Source organism: Coffea arabica, chromosome 2c (genome assembly GCF_036785885.1).
Source record: "Coffea arabica cultivar ET-39 chromosome 2c, Coffea Arabica ET-39 HiFi, whole genome shotgun sequence".
NCBI lineage: Eukaryota > Viridiplantae > Streptophyta > Magnoliopsida > Gentianales > Rubiaceae > Coffea > Coffea arabica.
This window is the reverse complement of record NC_092312.1, coordinates 10,116,390-10,139,398: the sequence shown is the minus strand read 5'-3', so window position 1 is coordinate 10,139,398 and position 23,009 is coordinate 10,116,390. Positions and strand designations below refer to the sequence as shown.

At 33.7% G+C, this 23,009-nt stretch overlaps 2 protein-coding genes across 3 annotated transcripts; both read right to left on the bottom strand.

The window, feature by feature from the left end:
* Positions 1–8,563: 8,563 nt before the first annotated feature.
* LOC113723866 (alpha-farnesene synthase-like) lies at positions 8,564–12,060 on the bottom strand. Of its 2 annotated transcripts, none has more exons than XM_027246831.2 (7): positions 11,840–12,060; positions 11,184–11,445; positions 10,331–10,706; positions 9,826–10,044; positions 9,577–9,718; positions 9,215–9,463; positions 8,564–9,035 (listed from the first exon to the last, which is right to left on the bottom strand). In XM_027246831.2, the coding sequence occupies exons 1-7, from the start codon at positions 12,056–12,058 to the stop codon at positions 8,739–8,741; spliced, it is 1,764 nt and encodes a 587-aa protein (XP_027102632.2). In that variant the 5' UTR covers positions 12,059–12,060; the 3' UTR covers positions 8,564–8,738. The 2 variants fall into 2 exon arrangements, with proteins under 2 accessions (XP_027102632.2, XP_071930371.1); XM_072074270.1 differs by having other exon boundaries at positions 8,676–9,035; positions 9,196–9,463.
* A 3,102-nt stretch (positions 12,061–15,162) lies between these two features.
* LOC113725865 (protein HEAT-STRESS-ASSOCIATED 32) lies at positions 15,163–18,933 on the bottom strand. Its single transcript, XM_027249267.2, has 5 exons — positions 18,633–18,933; positions 16,900–17,091; positions 16,606–16,816; positions 15,540–15,763; positions 15,163–15,450 (listed from the first exon to the last, which is right to left on the bottom strand). Exons 1-5 carry the CDS (start codon positions 18,753–18,755, stop codon positions 15,340–15,342), a joined length of 861 nt encoding a protein of 286 aa, XP_027105068.1. The 5' UTR covers positions 18,756–18,933; the 3' UTR covers positions 15,163–15,339.
* Positions 18,934–23,009: the final 4,076 nt, after the last annotated feature.

The window sequence follows — 23,009 nt, the reverse complement described above, 5'->3', positions numbered from 1 at the left end:
ACACAAAAAAACCCCATTGACAACTAATTTTATACCTCCAAATTAAATATCAATACTCAAAAATAAACTAATTTGACCTAAAATCACCATTATAACCCTCCTATGGCTTTAAAAATATTAATATCTGAAATGTGAGAATAAATTCGACTTCCACAATAAAATCATAATAAAAATTTCTAATCCAATGAAAGAAAGCATTATGTAATTATTAACATTTTATAAAAGTTTTTCTTAACAACAAACAAAATATGACAAATTCCACATCTTTAGTTCTTTTTCCTATTTCAATCATCAATTTCATTATTTATTTCTCTATCACTGCGAGTCTCTTGATTTCCTTCTAATTTGACATATAATCTACTTCCTTTGTAGATTTTGTAATTTCAAATTGTTAATATCCACAAAACTGAAGATAATAAAAAAAAAGATTATATTAACTAGAAAATAGACAAGAGACAGCAAAATAGATTTTTTTTTAGATTTTGTAAATTTATTACTTTAAATTTAAAATTGACTACTAAGTGAAGGGTATTATAGGTATTTTACTATGTTAAGGGAGGTAAGTTTAATTTCTTAAACATAAGGGAAGTCGAGTGAAATTGTCCGAAATCTCAAGTGTGCTTTCTGAAATTATCCCTTATTTCTATCACTTAATTTGTAGGGTTAATTTCACATACCTCCCCTGAGATTTTTGACAATTGCAGAAAACTCCCCTTAAGTTCTAAAAATTACACCTATCTCTGTTGTTATCACTATTTAAGTAACATTTTAGGCCAAAAGGCTATACTTTTTCTCAAAATTAACAAAAATGTAAATGGAAAAGATGGTTTGCAGTCTCTATTTCATTTATCTTTACTTGTGATCACTATTACCTATCCATCAACATCCAAATCACCAATAAATAAACACTTATCTTTGTTCTAATGTTCCTTTTTTACCTAAAAATTTCTGATATAAACCATTATATCAGCTATAAACGCTATATCATATACCCAAAAACTTACCTACAATCATATATCAATATCAGATTTTATTTAATACACAACAATATTCATCAATATCCCTAAATTTCAATTCCATGGCTGCCAACTTTTTAATACAAAATAATCTGAATCATCACTACTAATATTAATATTCAATATACTCCATTGGCACATAATTCAAAATCAATCAAATTCTCTCTATAGGAATGATATCAATAATTGTAAATCAAAAATAGAAATACAATGTAGTTATAAATATATACCAAGAATACTTTTTTTTTTTCACTTCCTATCCTTAAATTTTTATTTTTTTATCACTATCACTATTTTCATCTCCATCTAGTTTGATAATGAAATTAGCATTCAATTTGTCATTTGACAATTTCAAGTTGCTAATGCCTATCAAAAATTGGAAGCAAAAATGGGCAAGGAAACTATTTAATAATAGTGAAAAATCGAGAATTGGAAAAAATGCCAAGATATGTAAGTATTGGTGATTTGGTGTGTATGGTGATTTTATTAGTGGCGATAGTACACATTTGGTTGATAATAATAAATAAATGAGTTTCAAAGGAAAATGGATATAAGAGGAAGATGATAGATAGTTCAATGGGAAAGATGTAGTTTGAATTATTGGTTGATAACAAATGAGAGAGCTTTAATAGTTAATAGAATTTTTTAATGAGTTGATAATGAGTGAAGGGCAATGTTGTGTTTTTATCACATCAAGGGAGGTCTCCGTAATTATGTAAATCTCAAGGGAGCCAAGTGAAATTGTCGAAAACCTCAGTGGAGGTTTCTGAAATTATCCCTAATTTGTATTGTTGATTAGTATAAGATTTTCCATAAATAATCCCACATTCATAAAGCAAGGTAGGCACTTGCCTGGTGAAATAAATCAAGATCCATCATCAATAAATAAAAAAAAAAAATTCTACTTACTTGAGGGGAGATATGAGATTTTCAGCCAGCACCTGTTAGATTCATTCTTTTTTTTTGTTTTTTGTTTTTTTGTTTTTGGGGTCCTACGTTGCTATGAAGATAAATGGCTATTGGTTTGTCAACAAAATTATGATTTGATGCAAACAAAAAGGGGATGGAAATGGTTTACTGTTTGGCCCAGCAATGCCATAGTTGATTAAAAGTACAATGATTTCTCAAGCTGTTCTTTGAAGGCAATCCTGTGCTTTCCCAGTAGCCAACAGTGTCTATGAAGACTAACAAGGAACATGGCACAAACATCTTGATTGTAGGCCAATCATCAATTGCTGGGTTGTGCTGAATTTCCACATTGAGAAATTTAAACTATTATTTGGCTAATCGTGCCAATGAAGGCTAACCGGAAATATGGCACAGAAAAGTTATTACTCTAGACTAATGATCAACTTGTTGGTGGTAGTATAGTCCCATCGTGACAATTCTAGACTATGATCTGGTTTTGTCCAAGTTACCTAGCATGAACTCTGTTTAAAAGTCAAAGTCCTCACTCCGCCTGATAGGCTGAAACAACCCTTGGAAGCTACAAGATGCCCAAGTTAGTTAGCATCATAATCACTCTTCAGGGAATTTTTTGTAACTAGTCTCCCAGGTTAGTTGTGTCCATGTTCTCGCACATTTCACCATTTAGTTATGCTTCTACTCTTGTATCAGTTGTAGCTAGAAATGTAAGCAGTTTTCTTGAAATAATCTGCAAAATAAAGGAAATTAATACAATTTCTGTTTATGTTTTTAGTTTCCTCGTTGCCTCGGGTTGATGGGGAACCAGAAGAGACGGATATTGGACACTACAAATGGAAAAAGTCATAGAGACTACAAAGCTTACTTTTCCCCTTTGCCCATAAACGTACATTTTACTCTTACCTTGAAAAGATCTCATAAGCAAAACCTCAAAGACACTAACAAGCAAGCAGATTTACAGACCTCACAATCAACATTACTGTGCCAATGCAAGCAATGAGATGGTTGGCTCATGCTAGTTGGCCATTATGTTAATGTCATAGCCAAGGCAAGGATCTAGATAACATCTCAACTCTACAAAATGCTGCAGAATGAAAACTTATAACAGAAAAAATCGCCCTGATGAGGACGTCAACAATATCATATGGCTTGTTTGACTTTCTCCCATTGTTTCCGCCCCCCCCCCCCCCCACCTCTGCTTTGTCATTGTCAGGACACACTAACTTCCATATTCGCATTGGACAACTGTATAGTATTAGTTTTGGGCTGGAAAGGAAACGGAAGTGCCAAGTTTGGATATGATATATTCGTTGACAAAGCAGTCAAAAGATGAATGTGATCTCAGGCAGCAAATTTTACACAAGGGAACCCATAGAAATTCTGCGTTGATCATTAACGAACAAATCACAATGTAAGCGAAAGGTCCATGCAAAACCAGATGCTGAAAACATAAATTACGACACCAGCAGTATCTGAAAACGTGAATAACATATTCAAGTATTTTAATTCCCTATACACCTCCCAAGTTAATTAGAATAGAAAATGTGAAGAACCAAGAACTGATGTATGATTTTTCCCCAGGTTGCGCCCTCGAAGACACTCCAGGTCCATAACTTGAGAGTGATCCAGGAAAAGGTTCACCTAAAAACAAAAGATAAGACAAAAATGTGATACTCCTTCCGTCCCACTTTGATAATCCTATTTTCCTTTTTCGTCTGTCTCAAATTGTAGTCCGCTTCCCAATTGAAAAATGTAGTTGTATTTTAATTTTCCTAAAATACCTTTATTCAATGTAAGTTGTTGTTACTATAAACTTACCTCATTTAATGAGAACTAATTCTTTTTTTACCATCAATTCAAGTTCCCATAAAATTGTACTTGTTATAAAACTAATAAACTATTATAGTATGAATGGAAATATTAGAGAAAAAAGTAGAGAAATAGAGAGTGATTATCTTATTATTCCAACTAATACAAAAGTCATTCCAAAGGGTGTCAATGTACCTCTATATATAGGTACTACAGGATTAAAGGTACATTAATCCTATTAAACACCCACTATTACAAGAATATAAAGAAACTTATGAAACGGTTTCTCCACTACATGAATAGATTTATGGATTGTAACTTCTATACATAATGTAACCATAAATCAAGAATTAATCCTCTTGAGTATACAAAGGGACATCCATACTTTTAATTGTTTCATAACACTTCCCTTGGATGTCCATTACACAAAAAATATGTCTCGTTAAAACCTTACTAGGGAAAAATTCATCGGGACAAAAACCCTAGTGAAGGAAAAAGAGTATATTATGCTTGTGTATTAATTTCTCCCCCTGATGCAAACATTATTTGAAATCTTTTAATCATTGCATTCCAATGTTCTTCGCCAATTGCACTGAGATATGGTACTTCAGGATCAAGTATCTCTTCATCTTCCTCTGGCGATCTAGAAGGATCCTTATTAGGATCTAATGATCTGACAACCATTGGAGTACTTAATATATGTGCCTTGTCCATATAAAATCGCTTTAATACCTTCCGGATATATGCAGTTTGGTGGATAAAAATTTCACTTTTCAAATGCTTAATTTGTAAATCAATGCAAAATTTTATCTTTCCAAAATCTTTGATCTCAAATTCTTTCTTCAAATATTCAATACTATTTTGAATCTCTTCAGGAGTTCCAATCAAATTTAGATCATCAACATATACAGCAATTATCACAAAATTTGATCCATTTTTCTTGATAAAACACTTGGACATATTGGATTATTGGTATTCAAATATTTGTGAAAATTCTTGGGCTATTTGCTTTACACCTTCAGGTGTTTGGACTACAAGTCCAAAAACTTTTCTTTTAACCAATAAATCCAATTCAAATTAGATCATATCTTTCCATTTTGAACAATTATTTCTATACCGACATTCATCAACCAATATAGATTCATGATTCTCATCAACTTCTATAATATCAAGTGCTACATTTCATTAGGCTCCAATTAAATTTTCTATGATTTCATTCTCTTCACGAGTTGGCTCTTAAGGAGTGACCTCTTCAAGAGATTGAATTTTGTCATGACATTTATTTAATCTCCAGAGATATTTGAAATCAATTTATACCTTATTTAAGTAGACCGGCCTTATATTTATTTGTAGCACTTGTGCATGTCCTTCAGGGACATCAATTTTAACCTGAGTATTCCCTGCAAAAATAGTTGATTTAATGACTCTTCTGGAGTTGATAAATATAATTTTCTACAAATGAAAGATTTCTTGAACTTCTAGTTCACATTATTTTGTATGAGGATAGAGGAAATCCAATTTTTCAAATGATTTCCTTTCGGTTGGTTTTTTTCTTTCCCCTAATGTCGGGAATCGTAGCTCATCAGAATAAATAAATCATTCAATAGATCATTCATCAATATTTTACAATATTTAATCGTAAAAGGTATTTCATATCCGACATAAATTTTAAATTTCTTTTGGAGCCATATATAATATAAAGGGGGTATGTATAAATACTTATCGGCTCTCAAATATTCTCATTTTTGTTAAATCATATATCCATTGGGATCAGTAAACTTTTGGTTTACTACAGGTGATAATTATAAATCAAATGAGAATGAAGACAACTATATCGATAACCATTTCTCTCTCGAATGGTTATTATGATATAATTAACCTTTATCTCATTTGATTTCTAAACATGATCTCTATTATTGTCTCATTTAATGTCTCAATTTGATATCCATTTCGACGAATATTCAAATTCAATAAATTTTTCGAGACATCGTAAAAAGTAGTGTTTTATTTATGATAAACTTTTCTCCTACAGGGAGAAATATAATAGTGGTTCTTCTGGAGTTTTCAATCACTTAAACACTACAACTGATTATATTTGTCTCTGTCATTGAAATATAGTGTATATAGTAGCACTTATTAATGAGACACATATTATTGTCACCATAATTCTTATGAGACAAATATCATAACCATAATCTTTTGATTCCAAATATTTAACATCCATTTCTTCTTCAGGAAGAAAAGTCAATTAGTATCATAAATTAAATCAAGCATCATACACCTTCAGGGTGTTTAAAGAAATTTGCCATGTGACAATGCTATTATAATTTTTATTTGTCAAATGTACTTCGAGACATTTGTCTTCAGGATCATTATTTTCTTGTTCTTATCATTATTATCCCACTTCAAGTGGTAACTTTTTTTCTTGTCATGGTAAAATACATATTTACCAAAATCATAGTCATGGCATCAACCATAACTAGTAAATTGAAATTTAGTCACATTCACTTCTGGGAATGGACTAGAATTAGAATGCAATAAGTACAAAATAATTCTCAAAATTTCTCTTAGTATTGCTACTACAAGAGCATATTAGAGAAATCAATTGTGGAGAATATTATTTTCAATATATCTTATAAGTAAAATTTTCTCGACACAATTTCAACTGAGAAGTAATTCTGAAAATTGCAGAATTATGTTCTTGTAGCCATAGGTAAATTTATCATACCAGACTTTTAAAATAATGACCATTTTCTAGTGGCCAAATATTTTCGTTAAAGAACGACTATCTTCAAGTAGTCAAATCTTTTTCTTTAAATATTTCAAAGGACAAGTAGATTCTCAAATATAATTGATTTTCTATAATAGCATCTCCAAAACTCAATGCATCAGAATATAAGTATCTATAACGAATAATTTTAAATGTAAATAAGTAGAATTAAAAGAAGAAATATTACCTCAAAGGTGTCAAATAGTATATGTTTGTGTTTAGTGATTGCTCAGCAATAGGCACTTGTATTTTGCAATCATTCAAATGTTAACCATAAGAAATTGAAATAAGTTTGTGGGTTAGAGATTTACCTCAGAAGTTACTTGAAGAAATACGGGCAGAATCTCTTGTTTCACTTTTACTCAAGATAGAGTCTCCGTTTTCATCTTTTACTCAAAAATAGAGACTCATGCTGATAACGTGTTATAAAACTAATAAACTATTATAGTATGAATGGAAATATTAGAGAAAAAAGTAGAGAAATAGAGAGTGATTATCTTATTATTCCAACTAATATAAAAGTCCTTCCAAAGGGTGTCAATGTACCTCTATATATAGGTACTACAAGATTAAAGGTACATTAATCCTATTAAACACCCACTACTACAAGAATATGAAAAAAACTTATGAAACGGTTTCTCCACTACATGAATAGATTTATGAATTGTAATTTCTATACATAATGTAACCATAAATCAAGAATTAATCATCTTGAGTATACAAAGGGACATCCATACTTTTAATTGTTTCATAACAGTACTTTAATTAATGTGAGGGTATTTTAGGAAAATAGTTACCTAAATTGATTGTTCCAACAAAGTTAATTACTTTTTTTTAAACTGTGTGAAAAGAAAATCAGAACTATCAAAGTGTGACGGAGGGAGTAATATTCTGCAAAACGTATGATCATTTCTATAGACAACACAAAAGAAAGGGCAGCTTGCCTTGGGACCATATTGGAATAACTCAAAACATTTATTATGTTGGAAAAGTTAAAACACTTTTAGTCTCTCTTTCATTATTGTCTTTCTTTCTAATCATATGCATGGCACCATTCAAATTTAAATTTTGAATTTGTGGGGATAAAATTAAAAAGAGAAGCACAAACATCACAATCAAACTATTATTTTTAAAAAATTGGATTCCTCAAACATGATTAAAATATTAGGACGGAGGGAGTACAATAAAAGCCTTTATATTTCTTAATATAAAAATACCAATGTTTACACCATGATTTGTTCTGAAACATTTTAAGTATACTAAATAGGAGTATACTACTGTCATATTAAAAGATCTAAGACTGGACCATTTCTGAAAAATTTTCATTATAGCTGTTAAAGTACTATAATGCATCCTTAAAACATATTTCAATCGCCTTATATCTACATTAAAATGGCATACTACAAACTTAAATTCCACTTGAATATGTCTTGGGAAATATTGCGGATTTCTTTTATTTTTTTGGCATCTACATACTAGTACACTTGTTGTTCATGTCCGACATTTAATGACACGTTACACACATAAATTCGGTGTGACTTTGTTTGGGAAAATTGAGAATTTCTTGGTTTTTTTTTTTGGAACGTAAATACTCTTGTGCTTTCATTTTCTTGATTAAAACATTTAATACCCAAAATATGTGATAAATGTATTAAAAGTTCCCCAAAATGTATTATTCATTATTCTATTTCAGACAGTTGCATGTTAAATCAACTAAAAATGTGTTGCAGTACTTATAGGTAGTGAGTGTTTCTAGAACATGAACACACATGTAGAGTTGAAATTTCTTCTTTACTTTTTTTTTCCCCATGAAGTTCGACTACTAGTTTTGGACTGAGAAGTGCAATATACGGGTACTTGTTGACTGATTTTTAATATGATTTGACATTTTTTTCATTTTCTTTTATAACTTTCAATGACTTGCCAATTGTTTTCCACGTAATACTTTGGATGCACACGACTTCCAATTAATTTGTGTGCTGACTGATCAAATTTTAAAAACGTTGATAGAGACCCTGCATTAAGGCATTAACTGATACATCAATTGCAATGTGTAAACCCTGCATCATACAGGAATAATCCATTCTGGGAGGCTTAATTTTGGGTTCAAAGTTATCAAATATAATTAATGAAACCACAAGCACTGGCTAGATAGATTTAACAAAACATTTAGGTACTTTAATTGAGCCATGCATGAACATTGAACAGCAATAGTTTGGTCAGTTGATTGGAATGGGTTCAATGAAGTTGGACCGAACATGGTCTTGAGTCTCACGATCTTGGACACCAAATCCATCTCCGTGTTGATACATGAAATGTGCTACTCTTGCTGTATTTGTGATATATTTGGCTGGTTCTTGTAGAAATGGAGGACACGAAATGCAGTATCCATTAATCTGCTTCCAGGCCTTCACGATTAGGCTTTTGATGTGCTCCCTGGCCACTTCTTCTGAAACGTTTGCTTCTCTCATGTAACATAAGATTGATGAAGCAGCGTCTCCTCTCTCTAGTTCCGCCTATATCATTAGGACAATTAATTGTCACTTAATACCAACATTTGCCAATTATGATGAACACAAAAAACAAAATTAAGAGATTAAAGAAATATATGATTTGTTGTACTAAGTAAACTAAAATCTGACATTAGCTGACAATAACAAGTTATGAAAACCATACACCCCAAGTAATTATGTACCGCAGATGTTCCCTGATCATTGCAAAGCCGGATGACGAGTGAGGAATGGTGGATAATCTGCTGACAATCTTTAAGATATTCTGCAACATTTTGTGTCTTCCTATCCGCTACACCCAGGATTGCAAGCACAGAAAGCAGAGGCCCAGATGAAGATATCCAACCATTGTTAAGATACTCTTCAAGTGATGGCGTGTAACCCTTGTTGTACCACTTAGCTTCCACGAGCAAGGATTTCAGAAAATCTGTCCACTGGAAAAATAGGGAAAAAGAAACTCAAATAAATACCGTTGATACATGAAAGCTCACCAAAAAAACACTTTCAATAACTGATTTGGAGTAAATTTGATCAGATAGCTAATTACCGTTTTCTGTAGATATGGTAAAACTGGTGTCCAACCATTTTCTTGCTCGATTTCAGCTGCCATTTCATTTGTAGTATTTAGCAATGTCCAGAAACATATCTGTATGCCTTCAGGTAGCTCTTTAATCTCCTCAGGGCTCCACCTAATTAAGACAATTCAAGTTATAGATCCTATGATTTGTCACGTACAACTTTATTTGTTGCCAGTAATTACAACGGTTGACAAACAGGATTATAGTTATTTGCAAACCTCTCAACCGCATTGGTGAAGATTTCTAGTTCATCCAGGGTACCATAAACGTCATAAACATCATCTGTTATTAGAATCAAATTGATGACTTTGCTCAGCCATTTTCTTAGACTTGCTTGTTTAGGCTCTGGAGCAGTTCCCGCAGCATACAGAAAACTTTCAACCACTCGGTCCCTCGAAAAGCTCAGCCTTTCCTTGATTCCAAGATTCATCCACCACCTAAACGAAGAAATTAAAGGCTTAACAATTACCATTTGACAATTAGGATTCCCGTTAGTTGCATCTTCTATTTTTTTTTCACTGCATGGTAAGAAGAACAAAGTGTAATAATCCTGAATAACTGAAGGCTAGAACGTAAAATTATCAGAACTCAACGGACTTTTTTCTTTATTTTGAAAAAGGAATCAAATTCAAACAATAAGCGAGAACAAACTGGATTTTTAATCTCGAGGTTAGTGTCCTTTCATTTGCACTCCAAGATATTTTCTTTGTTGTTATTCATTACCTTGAAACCTCCTTGAGATCTTCTTGGTGTGAAGATTGAACTAGATTGAAATTGAGCTTTGCTAACTCGATCAATTTAGACTTTGTTGATTCATGATTTTTTTCATGCGCCTGGACATGTTTCTTCACATTGTACCATTCCACTCTCCATTGCATTGGAAGACTTATAGCTTCATACACTTGTTTGGCAAGCATGTTATCTGACGAGGCCCCAAAACCACTAAGATTTTCGATAGAGAATAATCCTGCCTCAGTCAAAAGATCTTCTCCTTCTCCACCTAGATTTGATGCTTGAAGAAGCTCAAGCAACCCTTTGATGCTTACTTTCGGGCTAGGGATGAATTTATCAGCTCCATCCACAAAATCTAGGAACATATCTGAAATCCATCCAAATTGAAAGTGAGGGGAAAAAACGTAAATTCTTTAGGCTGTGTTTTGATTGAGGGATTCGACGAAGGATTTGAAATCCTTTTAAATATGTCTAATCGTTTAAATTATTTATGAGGTATTTAAATTTGTAAATCATCAATTATGTTAGTATTTAAAATATATTCTAATATTTGGTGAATTACAAATCCAAATACATGTTAAATAATTCAAGCAACTAGAGCAATTTTAATGGATTTGAAATCTTTCATCTAATTCTTCAATTCAAACGAAGTTTAAAGCGTTTCCTTCAATTGAAGTGTTACCCCTCCAAGACACATTGAATTACGTAAATTAAACGATCCAGAAGTCAATTTTTTTCTTCCATATTTTGCTTTTCACATTCAATCAAATATTGCCTGCTTTTGAGCACTCATAAATACTTTATATTTACAAGGAACTCTCTCAAGTAGTTTGCATGTACGTACCTTGTGAAGCATGATAACCGTGATGCCTAAGAAGCCTAAAGCAGAGTGCGGTAGCGTAAAGATCTCCTTTTAAAACAGAGGTGTTGTTGCTTAAGGCTGTGGCATCTAGAGCTTCTTTGATCTCCTGCATGAAGTATTTGTCGAGACCTAATTTTGATATGCTGTCTATAAGCTCCAGCTTAGACAATGTGTCACTAGCTTCCACAAACATGCATTTGACATCCTCTTTAAGTGTCTGGGCTCTAGTTTTGTATTTCTTTTCCTGAAAAGAGGGAAAAATATTTCAAGTAGAATGGAAGTATTGTAGCTATGGTGCAACCACCTTATAGTTACTATATGCCAACTAAGTATATAAAGTACATTTATTTATTTATTAATCACACGTACAAGGAACGAAGTTAAGTACGAAAAGCACTCCTAATTTTAGCCATTGGTTCATCTGGAGAAAATATCACTAGTCGTCATAAATTGGGAGGACTCTAATCACCATGATCAAAAAGGTGACGAGGTTCAATATAAAGAATTTAAAAAAAGAGGATGATAATTTAATAGGTCACTCTAGGTAGCATGGATATTTCCATTCTTGTGGATTGGAGCTTAGCTATCACATGCGTCTGTTGATTACATGCATGGCAATCAAGAACCAGAGTTCTTACCGAAAATTGGCTAGTGAGAGATTGAAGGAGTTCATGTTTCCATATGTTTGGCTTGTAGTTGGCTGTTCTCCTTTGAACACTTTGATCTATCTTATCACTATTAGTTCCTGCCTTCGCTTGTGGGCTCGACAAAGGTTGCAATTCAACACTAGTCAGGGAAGAAGTAGAAGAAGAAAAGATCAGCGTATGGTGATTGAAGGATCCTATCCTAGAGTTCATGCCCATGGTTGTTGAAGGATACATGGAGGAAAAACAAGAAGAAGGGATATACAATGCCGAGTGTTTAAAGATAGTTAGGCCTCTTCTTTGAACTCCATTATTTATAGTGGAAGCGGGCTGAAATTTCTCTATAAACTAAACTACTGGACTAAAGAATTCATCAAAAACGTGTTCCAATTTGATAGAAAAAATGCAGAAATGCGCACGATAGTTGTGAACAACAAAGCAACTGTTATCTATTAGTAAAATGTAGTTTAGATAAATAGCTGCAAAATGCTCAAGTGACAAATTAACTTCTGATTTATTTGGGAGAGAGTTGGATTGACTGATAAGATAGGGGATCTTTAAGTAGGAGGAAACGTGTTTCATCGGTCGATAATTGAGAATTCAGTAATATATTTTAGATTTCTAAAGACGTACTTGACTTGGGTTAATGAATCGCTATTAGGTGTACTTAAATAAATGAAAATCACATTTGCATACACTTAAGTAAAAAGGTTTGAGATTTAGTACTACTTCAACAAGCAAGTTTTGTCTCCATACTTGTTTACATTTAACTTGTGATTTTCATTTATTAGGTGTGATTTTCACTATTAGGTGTACTTAAATAAATGAAAATCACATTTACGGACACGTAAGTAAAATGGTTTGGGATTTAGTACTACTTCAACAAACAAGTTTTGTTTCCATACTAGTTGGGTTGGCCAATTTAGCCTTGACGCGTCTGTTATGATTAATAGTTACTATTTAACTTGTGATTATCACTATTAGGTGTACTTAAATAGATAATGACATTTGCGGACACCTAAGTAAAAAGGTTTGGGATTTAGTAATGACCAGTAATGTTTGGACCAGTAATGTTTGGACTTAGGGTTTGAGCACCGGTTGGTAGGGGTGGACAAAATTATCCGCTAACCCAAAAATCCGTCATATCTGATCTGATCCGATTCGAAAATTAGAATATTCGATTTTTATTATTTGATCGGATCAAAAGAGGGTCGGGTATTCGCTAAGATGCGGGGCGGGTTAGGGTCACATAATTAAAAATCCGTGGATACCCGATCCGCCCCGCATATATATATATATATATATATATTTATTTATTTATTTTTATTTTTATTTTTATACACACACTATAAAATAATAAGTTAGAATTAAATAAGTAATTTTATTGAACAAATTGCATTACAAATATGAGAGACTGTAGTTTATTTACGAGATTTATTTATAAAGGTCATGATCTTATATTTTATAGAAAAAAGTTTAATTAACGTGGAACATATATATTAAAAATTGTGCTAGTTATTTCAAACTTTTATTGATTTTGAATTCTTTTAATTTTTTTCCTTTATCTTATATTCTCTTCATATGCTTGTTTCTTGGTGGGAAACCTTTTTTTAGGCAAAAAATTATTAAATCTTAGATAAATGTGTAAAATATAAAATTAAATTGGTATAAATCATTTTTTTTAAAAAATTAAATGATAAATGGGGCGGGGCCAGTACCTGCTGATCCAACCCTATCTCAGCGGGTACCCTATCTCAACGGGTACCCTATCTCAACGGGTACCGGCTGATATGCGGGGCGGATAAGAGTCAGAAAATGGCTGACCCGCAAGATGCAGGTCAGATCAGCCAAATGGTAAATAGGGCGGGTACCCGACCCGCGCCCACCCCTACCGGTTGGATTGGCAAATTTAGCCTTGACACGTCTGTTATGATGAATGTGGCACAATGTGATATTTCTAGAAGCCGCATTCCAATCTTTTCATTTGTCTAGTTTTATTGCACCAAATTATCCCTTTCTCATCCTCATCATATATAATGCTGAAAAAAATTAACTTCTGGGCTTTTTTTTCCCCAGTTTGATGCTAGACAATAAAAAAAAAAAAAGTAATTGAGGAGATGCAAAGGACCATTAGGGCTAGGGTCTATTATGTGCACCAAGAAGAAAGAGTTCAAAGTAGTTGCCCGGACCCCAGTTCATTTGCTTCTGCTTCTCGAATTGGTTTGGGTACATGCTGGTTTTAATACTGATATTCCAGACGAAAAGAGAGATGCAATCTTTTTTCTTAACAAAAAGAAAAAAAAAATTAGCTCAACACTTGCATTTGGATTGTGATTTTTTACAAAAGAAAAAAAAAATTTACATTTTTTTGAACATATTTTTCAATCATATTTTTACCTTATACACATTAAATCGCTACAGTATATTTTCCTACAAAAAAATCTTAAAAATAGTGGCAAATAGTGAGATCAGCCACATATAGTGGCAAATGGTATGAGATAAGATTTGTATTTGTCACGAGATAAGATTTGAACCCTTGACCTTTCACCTCATCAAATCTAAAAGCCATAGTGATGACTAACAGCCATTTGAGCTGTTGGTTCTCAACTTCTTTATAAGGTTCCAAAACCTAATAATTTAAACTTTTGAATTAGAGTTGCGCTCCTAACATATATATTAAACTTTTTGGCAAGCTCTCTTGAAATGTTTTCTCCCCTAACATGCTCCATTCAATAGAAATTCTCAGTCTTGTATCAATGATTATTCCAGCGCACTTCTCAACTTCTTCATTCAATTGAAATAACATGTGTATTGTCCAAGATTTTTAAAGAAAGAGCGAAATACGCAAAACCTTGGACAATACATGTGCTATTTCAATTAAGCAAAACCCCAAGGACACTAACAAGTAAGCAGATTTACAGACCTTACAATCAACATTTCTGTGCCAATGCAAGCAATGAGGTGGCTGGCTCATGCTAGTTGGCCATTATGTTAATGTCATGGCCAATACAAGGATCTAGATAACATCTCAACTCTGCAAAATGCTGCAGAATGAAAACTTATGACAGAAAAATCGCCTTGATGAGGACGTCAACAATATCATATGGCTTGTTCGATTTTCTCCCATTGTTTCCGCATTTTCCCTCCCCTCTTCTTCTACCTCTGTTTTGTCATTATCAGGATACACTCACTTCCATATTCGCCTTGGACCACTGTATATTAGTTTTGATCTTGATGGGAAACGGAAGTGCCAAGTTTGGACATGATATATTCATTGACAAAGCAGTCAAAAGATGAATGTGATCTCAGGCAGCAAATTTTACACAAGGGAACCCATAGAAATTCTGCGTTGATCATTAACGACCAAATCACAATGTAAGCGAAAGGTCCATGCAAAACCAGATGCTGAAAACATACATTACGACACCAGCAGTATCTGAAAACGTGAATAACATATTCAAGTATTTTAGTTCCCTATACACTTCCCAAGTTAATTAGAATGGAAAATGTGAAGAACCAAGAACTGATGTATGATTTTTCCCCAGGTTGCGCCCTCGAAGACACTCCAGGTCCATAACTTGAGAGTGATCCACGAAAAGGTTCACCTAAAAACAAAAGATATGACAAAATGTGATAATATTCTGCAAAGCTTATGATCATTTCTATAGACAACACAAAAGAAAGGGCAGCTTGCCTTGGGACCATATTGCTTAATAAACCACTCAGAGGTCTTAGGATTTGAGGCTTCAAACATGGTTCTCTCAAGGCCAAGACGCCCAATTATCTTCGCAATGATATCTGCCCTAACAGAATCAGCCTGCCGGCAGACATCATCAGCATCAATCACTATCATGTCTGCCCCAGCTTCTAAGCATCTTTCGGCCCTTCTTATCAGAAGATCAACATCCTCAATGAATTCTGCAAGGTATAAGTGAAACTCACCAGTTAAAGGCAGTAGCAGAGGAATTTCTGCTTGTAATCTTAAGCTCTGGATGCAAGACTGACAGTTTGTGATCCTACATCTCCGAACTGAGGACATGACATTCCTCATTTTTTGATTTTCTCTTTTCTAGTTTGTATTGAAGAGGAAAATTTGTTGAGGGTTGAATATACTCTGAACTGTCAAAACTTTCAGCCATCCATGCAAGCTGAACACTTAAAACTTCAAATCCCACTAGTGATCATTACTGGTACTATAGATTGGATGCCACAAATTGCTATATAGACTTTCACAAGAGCAAACTGAACTTGGTTTAAGCAACACTCAGAAATCATGATGTAATTGCAATAGCAAATTTTCCTTATACGGTGCTGGGAAAATTGAAGAAAGGGGAGAAAAAAAAATTATAATTTCCTCCAAAGATGGATGGGGCAGAGTTTTAAAGCTCTGCAACAAAGTCATTCTCCAGAATTCTCTGTTATAACATGAGATACCAGTTCAGAAAGACGCCTAAATCTGTATTTACGTGATTAAGGTCAGTAACGATTCTAAGCCCGAGAAGGCAGGCCTCAATTTCTCATTCAGCAGTTCTACTTCAACTGGAGAACAATTGAGATAAAATCAAAACTTATTAAGCACAGTAATCAGAAAGTTTATAATACACTTCAATCATAAGGCCAGTGCATGATCTGCACTCTCGTCATCAGGTTAACCAAATCATGTCTGCATGGGCTTTTGATTTATCAAACAAGAGGATCAAAATAAAGTACCCATTAGACCCCACAATTTGAATCACGGAGCATATAACTTGCTTGCTTACCAGAGCTTCTAGGTGCAGGTACCACATAAGATCCAAATGCTCTATCTCTGTTGACAGGTATATCAGACTTGTTAGTCTTGACTGCAAATTGAGGCTTAGCTCTAAGACCACCATTCTTTATCAACCGCACATATCTTAACAAAGTTTCTTCAGGAAACCCCATCGATCCCATGTTGAGCTCGATAGTGTCAAATCCCAACTGCTTACATTCCTGAGAGATGAATATCCGCAATGAGATATCATCACCTTGGGCTGTCGAATGCAATAACTGGAAAGGAATAACAGTATGCATACCTCGAGATATTCCTTAAAGGCAGACGGTCCTTTGCAGAGCATATGTTCAGCCCAGTCTCCTGTAGTGACATAGACATTGTGTTTATGAGCCATATCAGTAACTTCTCTTATGTAAGTCTTTGGCAATAGACTATGGGAGCCTCCAGTGAACTTTAACCCATCAACAAACTCTCCCATTGATTCAAAGATGTCCTGCAAACAATAATATCAAATTAAGAGAATTAAAAACATAAGCTGTCCTCCATTATGAAATGTAAAATGGGTTTCTAGCCACCACAAAATAGGCACCACAGAAAGTAAAGCCATCCTACTTATAGGAAGATTAACTCTCACAACTAGCAAATCACCTGTTAACACCACAAACAAAATGGAAAATGCAGATTATTAATGCTAAGATTGGACCCTCTGGGAACTTAGTTGAGTTAAAAAGAACCAGTAACCAAAATCGCCTGAACTAGGGAGCAGGTAGGATTTATAATTTTCCAATTTCATGATAACTACAAAGGAAATGCAGTTAATCAGTGCTTGTGAAAGTTTTGACAAATTAGGAACTTGCATTGCCAATCAAGTTAAGATCCATTTACAAACTTATCAATATACTTAGACTGAATCCATGTTCATCTTCGGTTATGGAAGATTTTCTTTGATTTTTAGTAAATGAAAGGGATCCTCAGTCTTTAGCATATCCAGAATGACCTGTTTATAGTATAGTGAGGATATATGCTCACAGAACTTGCAAAACGAGAATATAAGTTTCCCTTTTTCCCTAGCTTTCTCCAACACACATCCCAGATATATTTGCCAGTTCATTAGGACCTTGAATGTATTCTAGTGCACAGATTTCATGTTGAAAATGAGCCTGCTAATCAGAATGAACAAGACGTAGTAGCCAATTATCAGAGAGAGACAGTTGTTTGGCTAAGTGATGCAATTTAAAAACGGATCAGACCACTATTTCAGCTACTTCTTGACCATCCGGGGTACTACTTCTAAGCCAATTATCCCATCCCTCGCCCCCATTTCCATAATCTCTCTACAAGTTTGCAGAAATGATTCAACTATAGATAACCCTATTAGACGCACCAAGTGTGATATCAATCTTTAACTGCAACATTGAACCTTCCGTGGAAATTTACCATATTACCATCCAAAATATCAGTTCCATTTCCTTCACTTCCTGCAAATTTCTATTTCCTTTTGTTAAAACAAGGACAGGCACATAGCAAATCTAGTGTCCATGAAACGCGGATTTGAAACAAGCCCTAGATACAAGAAAACTTTTATCACTTTAGCTCCAGCTCTTTTAGGAGGTCAAATTCCTGGTTCCTATGATGACAAACCTACCAAATTTAACCTATCAAACAACTTGCATTACCATATTGAAGCTCACTGCCAATCAAATTGTACCCAGAAGGGATCCCCAAAAAATCAAACAGTTCAATAAGAAATCTCAGTATACCGCTAAAGCCATTTGATCATCAATCCATCTTCCTAAACTACTTAAGAAAAACCAACACCTTTATAAAGAATTAATGGAAAAAAAGAGAATCATCTAAACTGAAAGCTCCAATTGGGAATCTTGCAACAAAAAGGAAAAAAAAAATCACATGGAAGGGAATTTCGTTCCATTCCACTTCAATCCAAAGCATTACAATTAAAATAAAAAGGGGGAAGGTATAAAAACCCATGGCATTTTATTCAGTAAAAAGCTAAAAGCTTTGTTTTCGACGTACCTCAAGGAGGTTTTGAGAGAAAAGGGAGCAATGGGGTCCCCTGACTTCAGTGACACCATAAGTTCTTGGCTTCTCAGGACGATCCTCATCTTCATAGAAGCTCTTCCATGCAAATGCCGACATTTTCTTTCCCCCTTCCCTTCTCTTTTGCTCTGAAAATTGTTGGGGATAGAGCTCAAAGTTTAGAGAAGCTTCACAGACTTATAATAGGGATCTTTACTGGGCGTTTTCTTTTAATTTTTTGAGCAGAACAAAAGGAAAAGCTGGAGAAGCCTTGAGTGGTTTCTAGAAATGTAAATTGATTGTCATCTGTGATAAATTATTGATTAACGTCATTATCCAGTTTCTAAATTCAATGTGGTGTCGCCCCAATTTTTCCGTTACACGTGTATTTTCTAGATTTTCCTCCTCTATCTTCAAAATTTGGACAGGCCATCCACCGGTTGAGATCAAGGGTGAGGGTCAATGAATTCGATTAGGATCGAATCCATTCAATAATCGGATGATATTATTATGATGTTATAAATGTATTTAATTTTAAAAATTAAAATATTATGTAAAATTTCTAAAAACATATTAATACTAAGAAAGATAGGTTCAATGTATGTTTGATGTTTCTAAAATATTTTTCAAAAAAATACAAATAAAGTAGTATAATTAAGTAGCAATTTATGCAATTTACAATATAATGCATAGTCAACGAGTTTAGAACCAAATTGGAGGGCTTATTTGAAAAATAATACAAGAATTTAGGGTTCTAGCTATATGTTCTAAAATGTTTCTAGATGTAATAATAGTTTTCTAGTACTCTATGGGTCAAATCATAAAATTGATAAAATGTTTCTAGGTGAAATTTTTACTTTCTTTTTTTTTAAAAATGTTTTATCCCTTTTTGAACTTAGATCCTCTATTGGAGTTGTCTAAGAGAGATTTATAGTACGATATGTGAAGAGATTTGAGAGTAGTTAAAAAAAAAAGAATAAAAAAGGAAAACAAAAAAAGGAAAAGGCGGAAAAAATCCGATTCCAAGCAGCTCTTCCCATTTACGATAAAATCCGATTTTTTAACTGGATTTAACCAAGTTTTTATTTGACGGTTGTTTAGGACAACTCGGATCGGATGTCTACCCGGTTCAACCAATTGAACCGGTCAGTCTGATCTGAATTTTAAAACGCAGCAAGAAACATGGAGTGGGTAAGGTTAGATTATCGTCTTAGTTTAAGGGAGCAAAGTGTGACTTACCTGTACATTAATGACAATCTATGTGTATTGACAAAATTCTTCAAAATATTTAATCAATAGTTGGAATGAGCTTCCTTACATTGATTCTTTTTTCGTTTAAATTGATCAATGGTTCTCAAAATTCTAAGAAGCTTTTCGTTTTAAGTGGTTTTGAATTAATTACGAGCAGCTTTGTTATGCTAAAAAAACTTAAGCATTAAAGCATATTAGAAAGAGGTAACTTAGAGACTTGGGCATAAAATGGTATTTGAGTATGGATTTGTGGTAATTTTTTATTAGTTAATCATAAAAGGGTAAAATGAGCCTGGCATTAACAGTTTTTCAACATAACACGTGATTTATATAGAGATATTGTATACAGGTAATAACTTGGGATACTAGATGAGAATTAGATGCATTATCCCTAAAACTGATCAATAATGAGTGCTTCCTAGGTAAAGTATTTAATGTTACGTATCCTCAAACTTACAATTTCATGATTGTTAAGTTGAGTGCTCTCTTTTTTCTTTTTTTTTTTCATTTTTCTTTCTCATTCTTGGGGGCTTCTTCTGTCATGTTCTTTCTTATTTGTTGAGGATTTGGGACGACACCAAACGATAGAGTGCCCGAAGGGAAAGGAAATTCCTTGCAACTTATCATCTTCAAATGCGTTGAGTAGTTCTTTGTTATGACTGATAGGGCATTGTGCATTATTTAGGTCTTAGGATCAACTTTTCATGCTTGAGAGAGCGCCCAGAAATGAAAATTCCTATGATGTTAAGATAACTAATCAGGATCGCCAGAAAGCCAGAACGAACTTAAGTAACTTCTGCATGGTATCAAGGTGACCGTTTAATTTAGAAAGATGGCAGATGGATATCACCCTGAAGAGTGAAGGCTGTAGAAGAAGCAGGAAATAACGCACAATAGCCTCAAGAAATTCCACGCTGCCAGGAACGAGATTGGCCTCGAAGAGGGCCTTTGGAAGTTTTGCTTCGCCCCAGATGCATAAAACTGGACGTCTGAAAGCACTTCTGTGCTAGTGTGTTTGGATTGTCTTCTATTTCACTTTATTTACACATTATTTATACACACTAATTTGCTTGTATCATCAACATATTTTCAATCACCTTTTTTATCTCACATACATCACATCAAAAAAAAATGCTACAGTACTTTTTCATAAAATTATCTCAAATAATTTACACTCCAAACACACAATATTTTAGGCTAGATTGTTTAAGAGCACTTTCTGCAGCAGTTCAGCATTAACATTTTAGGCTACTGCTTCATATGTTAAGCTCAACAATTTCGGATTTAAACAGATAAATTTGAAATGTCTATTTGTTTACCAAACAATGCAAAACTACAAAATTGTCGAAGTTGTCGAGCGTTTTTCTTTTTTTTTTGGGGGGGGGGGGGGGAGGAACTGCTCATTTTAAAAAATATATAGCACTGATGATGGTCAAAATTTGTGCCTCAACCAGGTTAACTACACAAAGTAATCAACTTTTTGAACACATATGCTCATATAAGCATTTTGGGGGGGGGGGGGGGAGGAACTGCTCATTTTAAAAAATATATAGCACTGATGATGGTCAAAATTTGTGCCTCAACCAGGTTAACTACACAAAGTAATCAACTTTTTGAACACATATGCTCGTATAAGCATCACATGGGATTCTCAATACCACTTTTTCAGTGATTATTTAGTATCATTTCTATATTTATGTTAAGTGTCTTGTTTATTTAATTTGTCATGTGCTGTTTATTTAAATTTCTTCTATCATCACGTGATAAGTGAGATTGATACTGAATTTGATACCGAATAGTGGCACGGAGAATCCCAACTGCCAAATCTTGAAGTTTTGTTGAAGTTTTGGGAGAGGAAAAGATGAATGCAGCGCTAATGCCATGGTGCCGTGCTTGGCTTGTCACCAATGAAAAGAATCCAAATCTGAAAGAGCAGAGGGAATGAACGTAGAATAAAGTCATCTCTGAAGACAATAGGAAGCCTTTCTGAGCGGATTATACAGCTAGCCATTCTTATATATAAGGATTAATCGCATTTGCCTCCCTTTAGGTTTGACCAAATTACGAATCAAACCTTGAAGTTTAACTAAATTACATTTGCCTCCCTTGTCAATAACACCGTCAGAGCAAATAAATACAACAAATAAAATGACAAATTTACCCTCTACTCACAACAATAAATAAAGTTCACAAAAAAAATTTCCAAAAATAAAAATTGCGAGAGTTTAATAGAGAAAACATAAAGACAATTGAACAAAATAAATCTTTATCCTAACGCCTAAAGTTAACAAATTGATAGATAAAAGAAAAGGTGGCAGAAAATAATAAAAAGGAAGTTCATTAGTACTAGATACGGGAAAGAATACAAAAAATTAAGAAGAAAAAAATTTCCTGTTGTCCACGGATCGTACTCCTCAAAAACCGTAATTGCTTCTCTTCCCATCTTTAAGTTATCAACCATCTCTAACACACTCCCAATTCCAAACTATTGCAAAATCATTCATCGTTTAACACCATAGCTTGTGTTTTTTATCATCTCCTTTAAAAACCCACAAAAAATAGACATATAATTGCCGTATACAAAACCAAAATCGTGCCAACCCAATTCTTTGTACACATTCAATTGAAGCAAAGTCGGCAAAGTAGAAACAAGAAAGCAGCAAAATTTGATGCTAGGAGAGCCACCAAAATCACACGCAAAACCATAACCCATCGTAGCCACAAGCAATGCTCAGAATCTCTTCTCTAGCTCCTCATAAATAGGGTTCATCATTCAAATCTCATGTCTAGAGGAGAATCGTTTGGACTAAAGATTTGGTCTTGGTAGTTAAATAGCAAGATATATATTTTGAAAGGAATTGCAATTCGTGTTTTTCCTTTCCTTTCTTTTCCTGCTTTTGATTGAATCTAAGGCTGACAATTTGTGAAGAAATAGTGTTTTAATGGAAGAAGAAGAAGGAAGAAAAAACAGCAGTAAGGAGTGATTTTGATAAGCAACTAGTGAATGTGTACTCATTTGAATCCATTCTACACGAACAACGAAGAACTATTATGCAACCAACAATTTTGCAACTCCGTTGATTTTAGTCCCCGAGAAGAAGGGCTGAAGACTTAAAGGGAATA

Coding starts and splice junctions, on each gene's coding strand:
- LOC113723866 (XM_027246831.2), bottom strand. CDS start 12,058: ATGAACTCTAGGATAGGATCCTTCAATCACCATACGCTGATCTTTTCT. Junction 11,446..11,839: donor CTCTCACTAGCCAATTTTCG/GTAAGAACTCTG, acceptor CCCTCTTTTCAG/GAAAAGAAATACAAAACTAG. Junction 10,045..10,330: donor GATCTCAAGGAGGTTTCAAG/GTAATGAATAAC, acceptor TTCTTCGTTTAG/GTGGTGGATGAATCTTGGAA.
- LOC113725865 (XM_027249267.2), bottom strand. CDS start 18,755: ATGTCGGCATTTGCATGGAAGAGCTTCTATGAAGATGAGGATCGTCCT. Junction 16,817..16,899: donor CCTTTAAGGAATATCTCGAG/GTATGCATACTG, acceptor TTCATCTCTCAG/GAATGTAAGCAGTTGGGATT. Junction 15,764..16,605: donor ACCTGCACCTAGAAGCTCTG/GTAAGCAAGCAA, acceptor TATACCTTGCAG/AATTCATTGAGGATGTTGAT.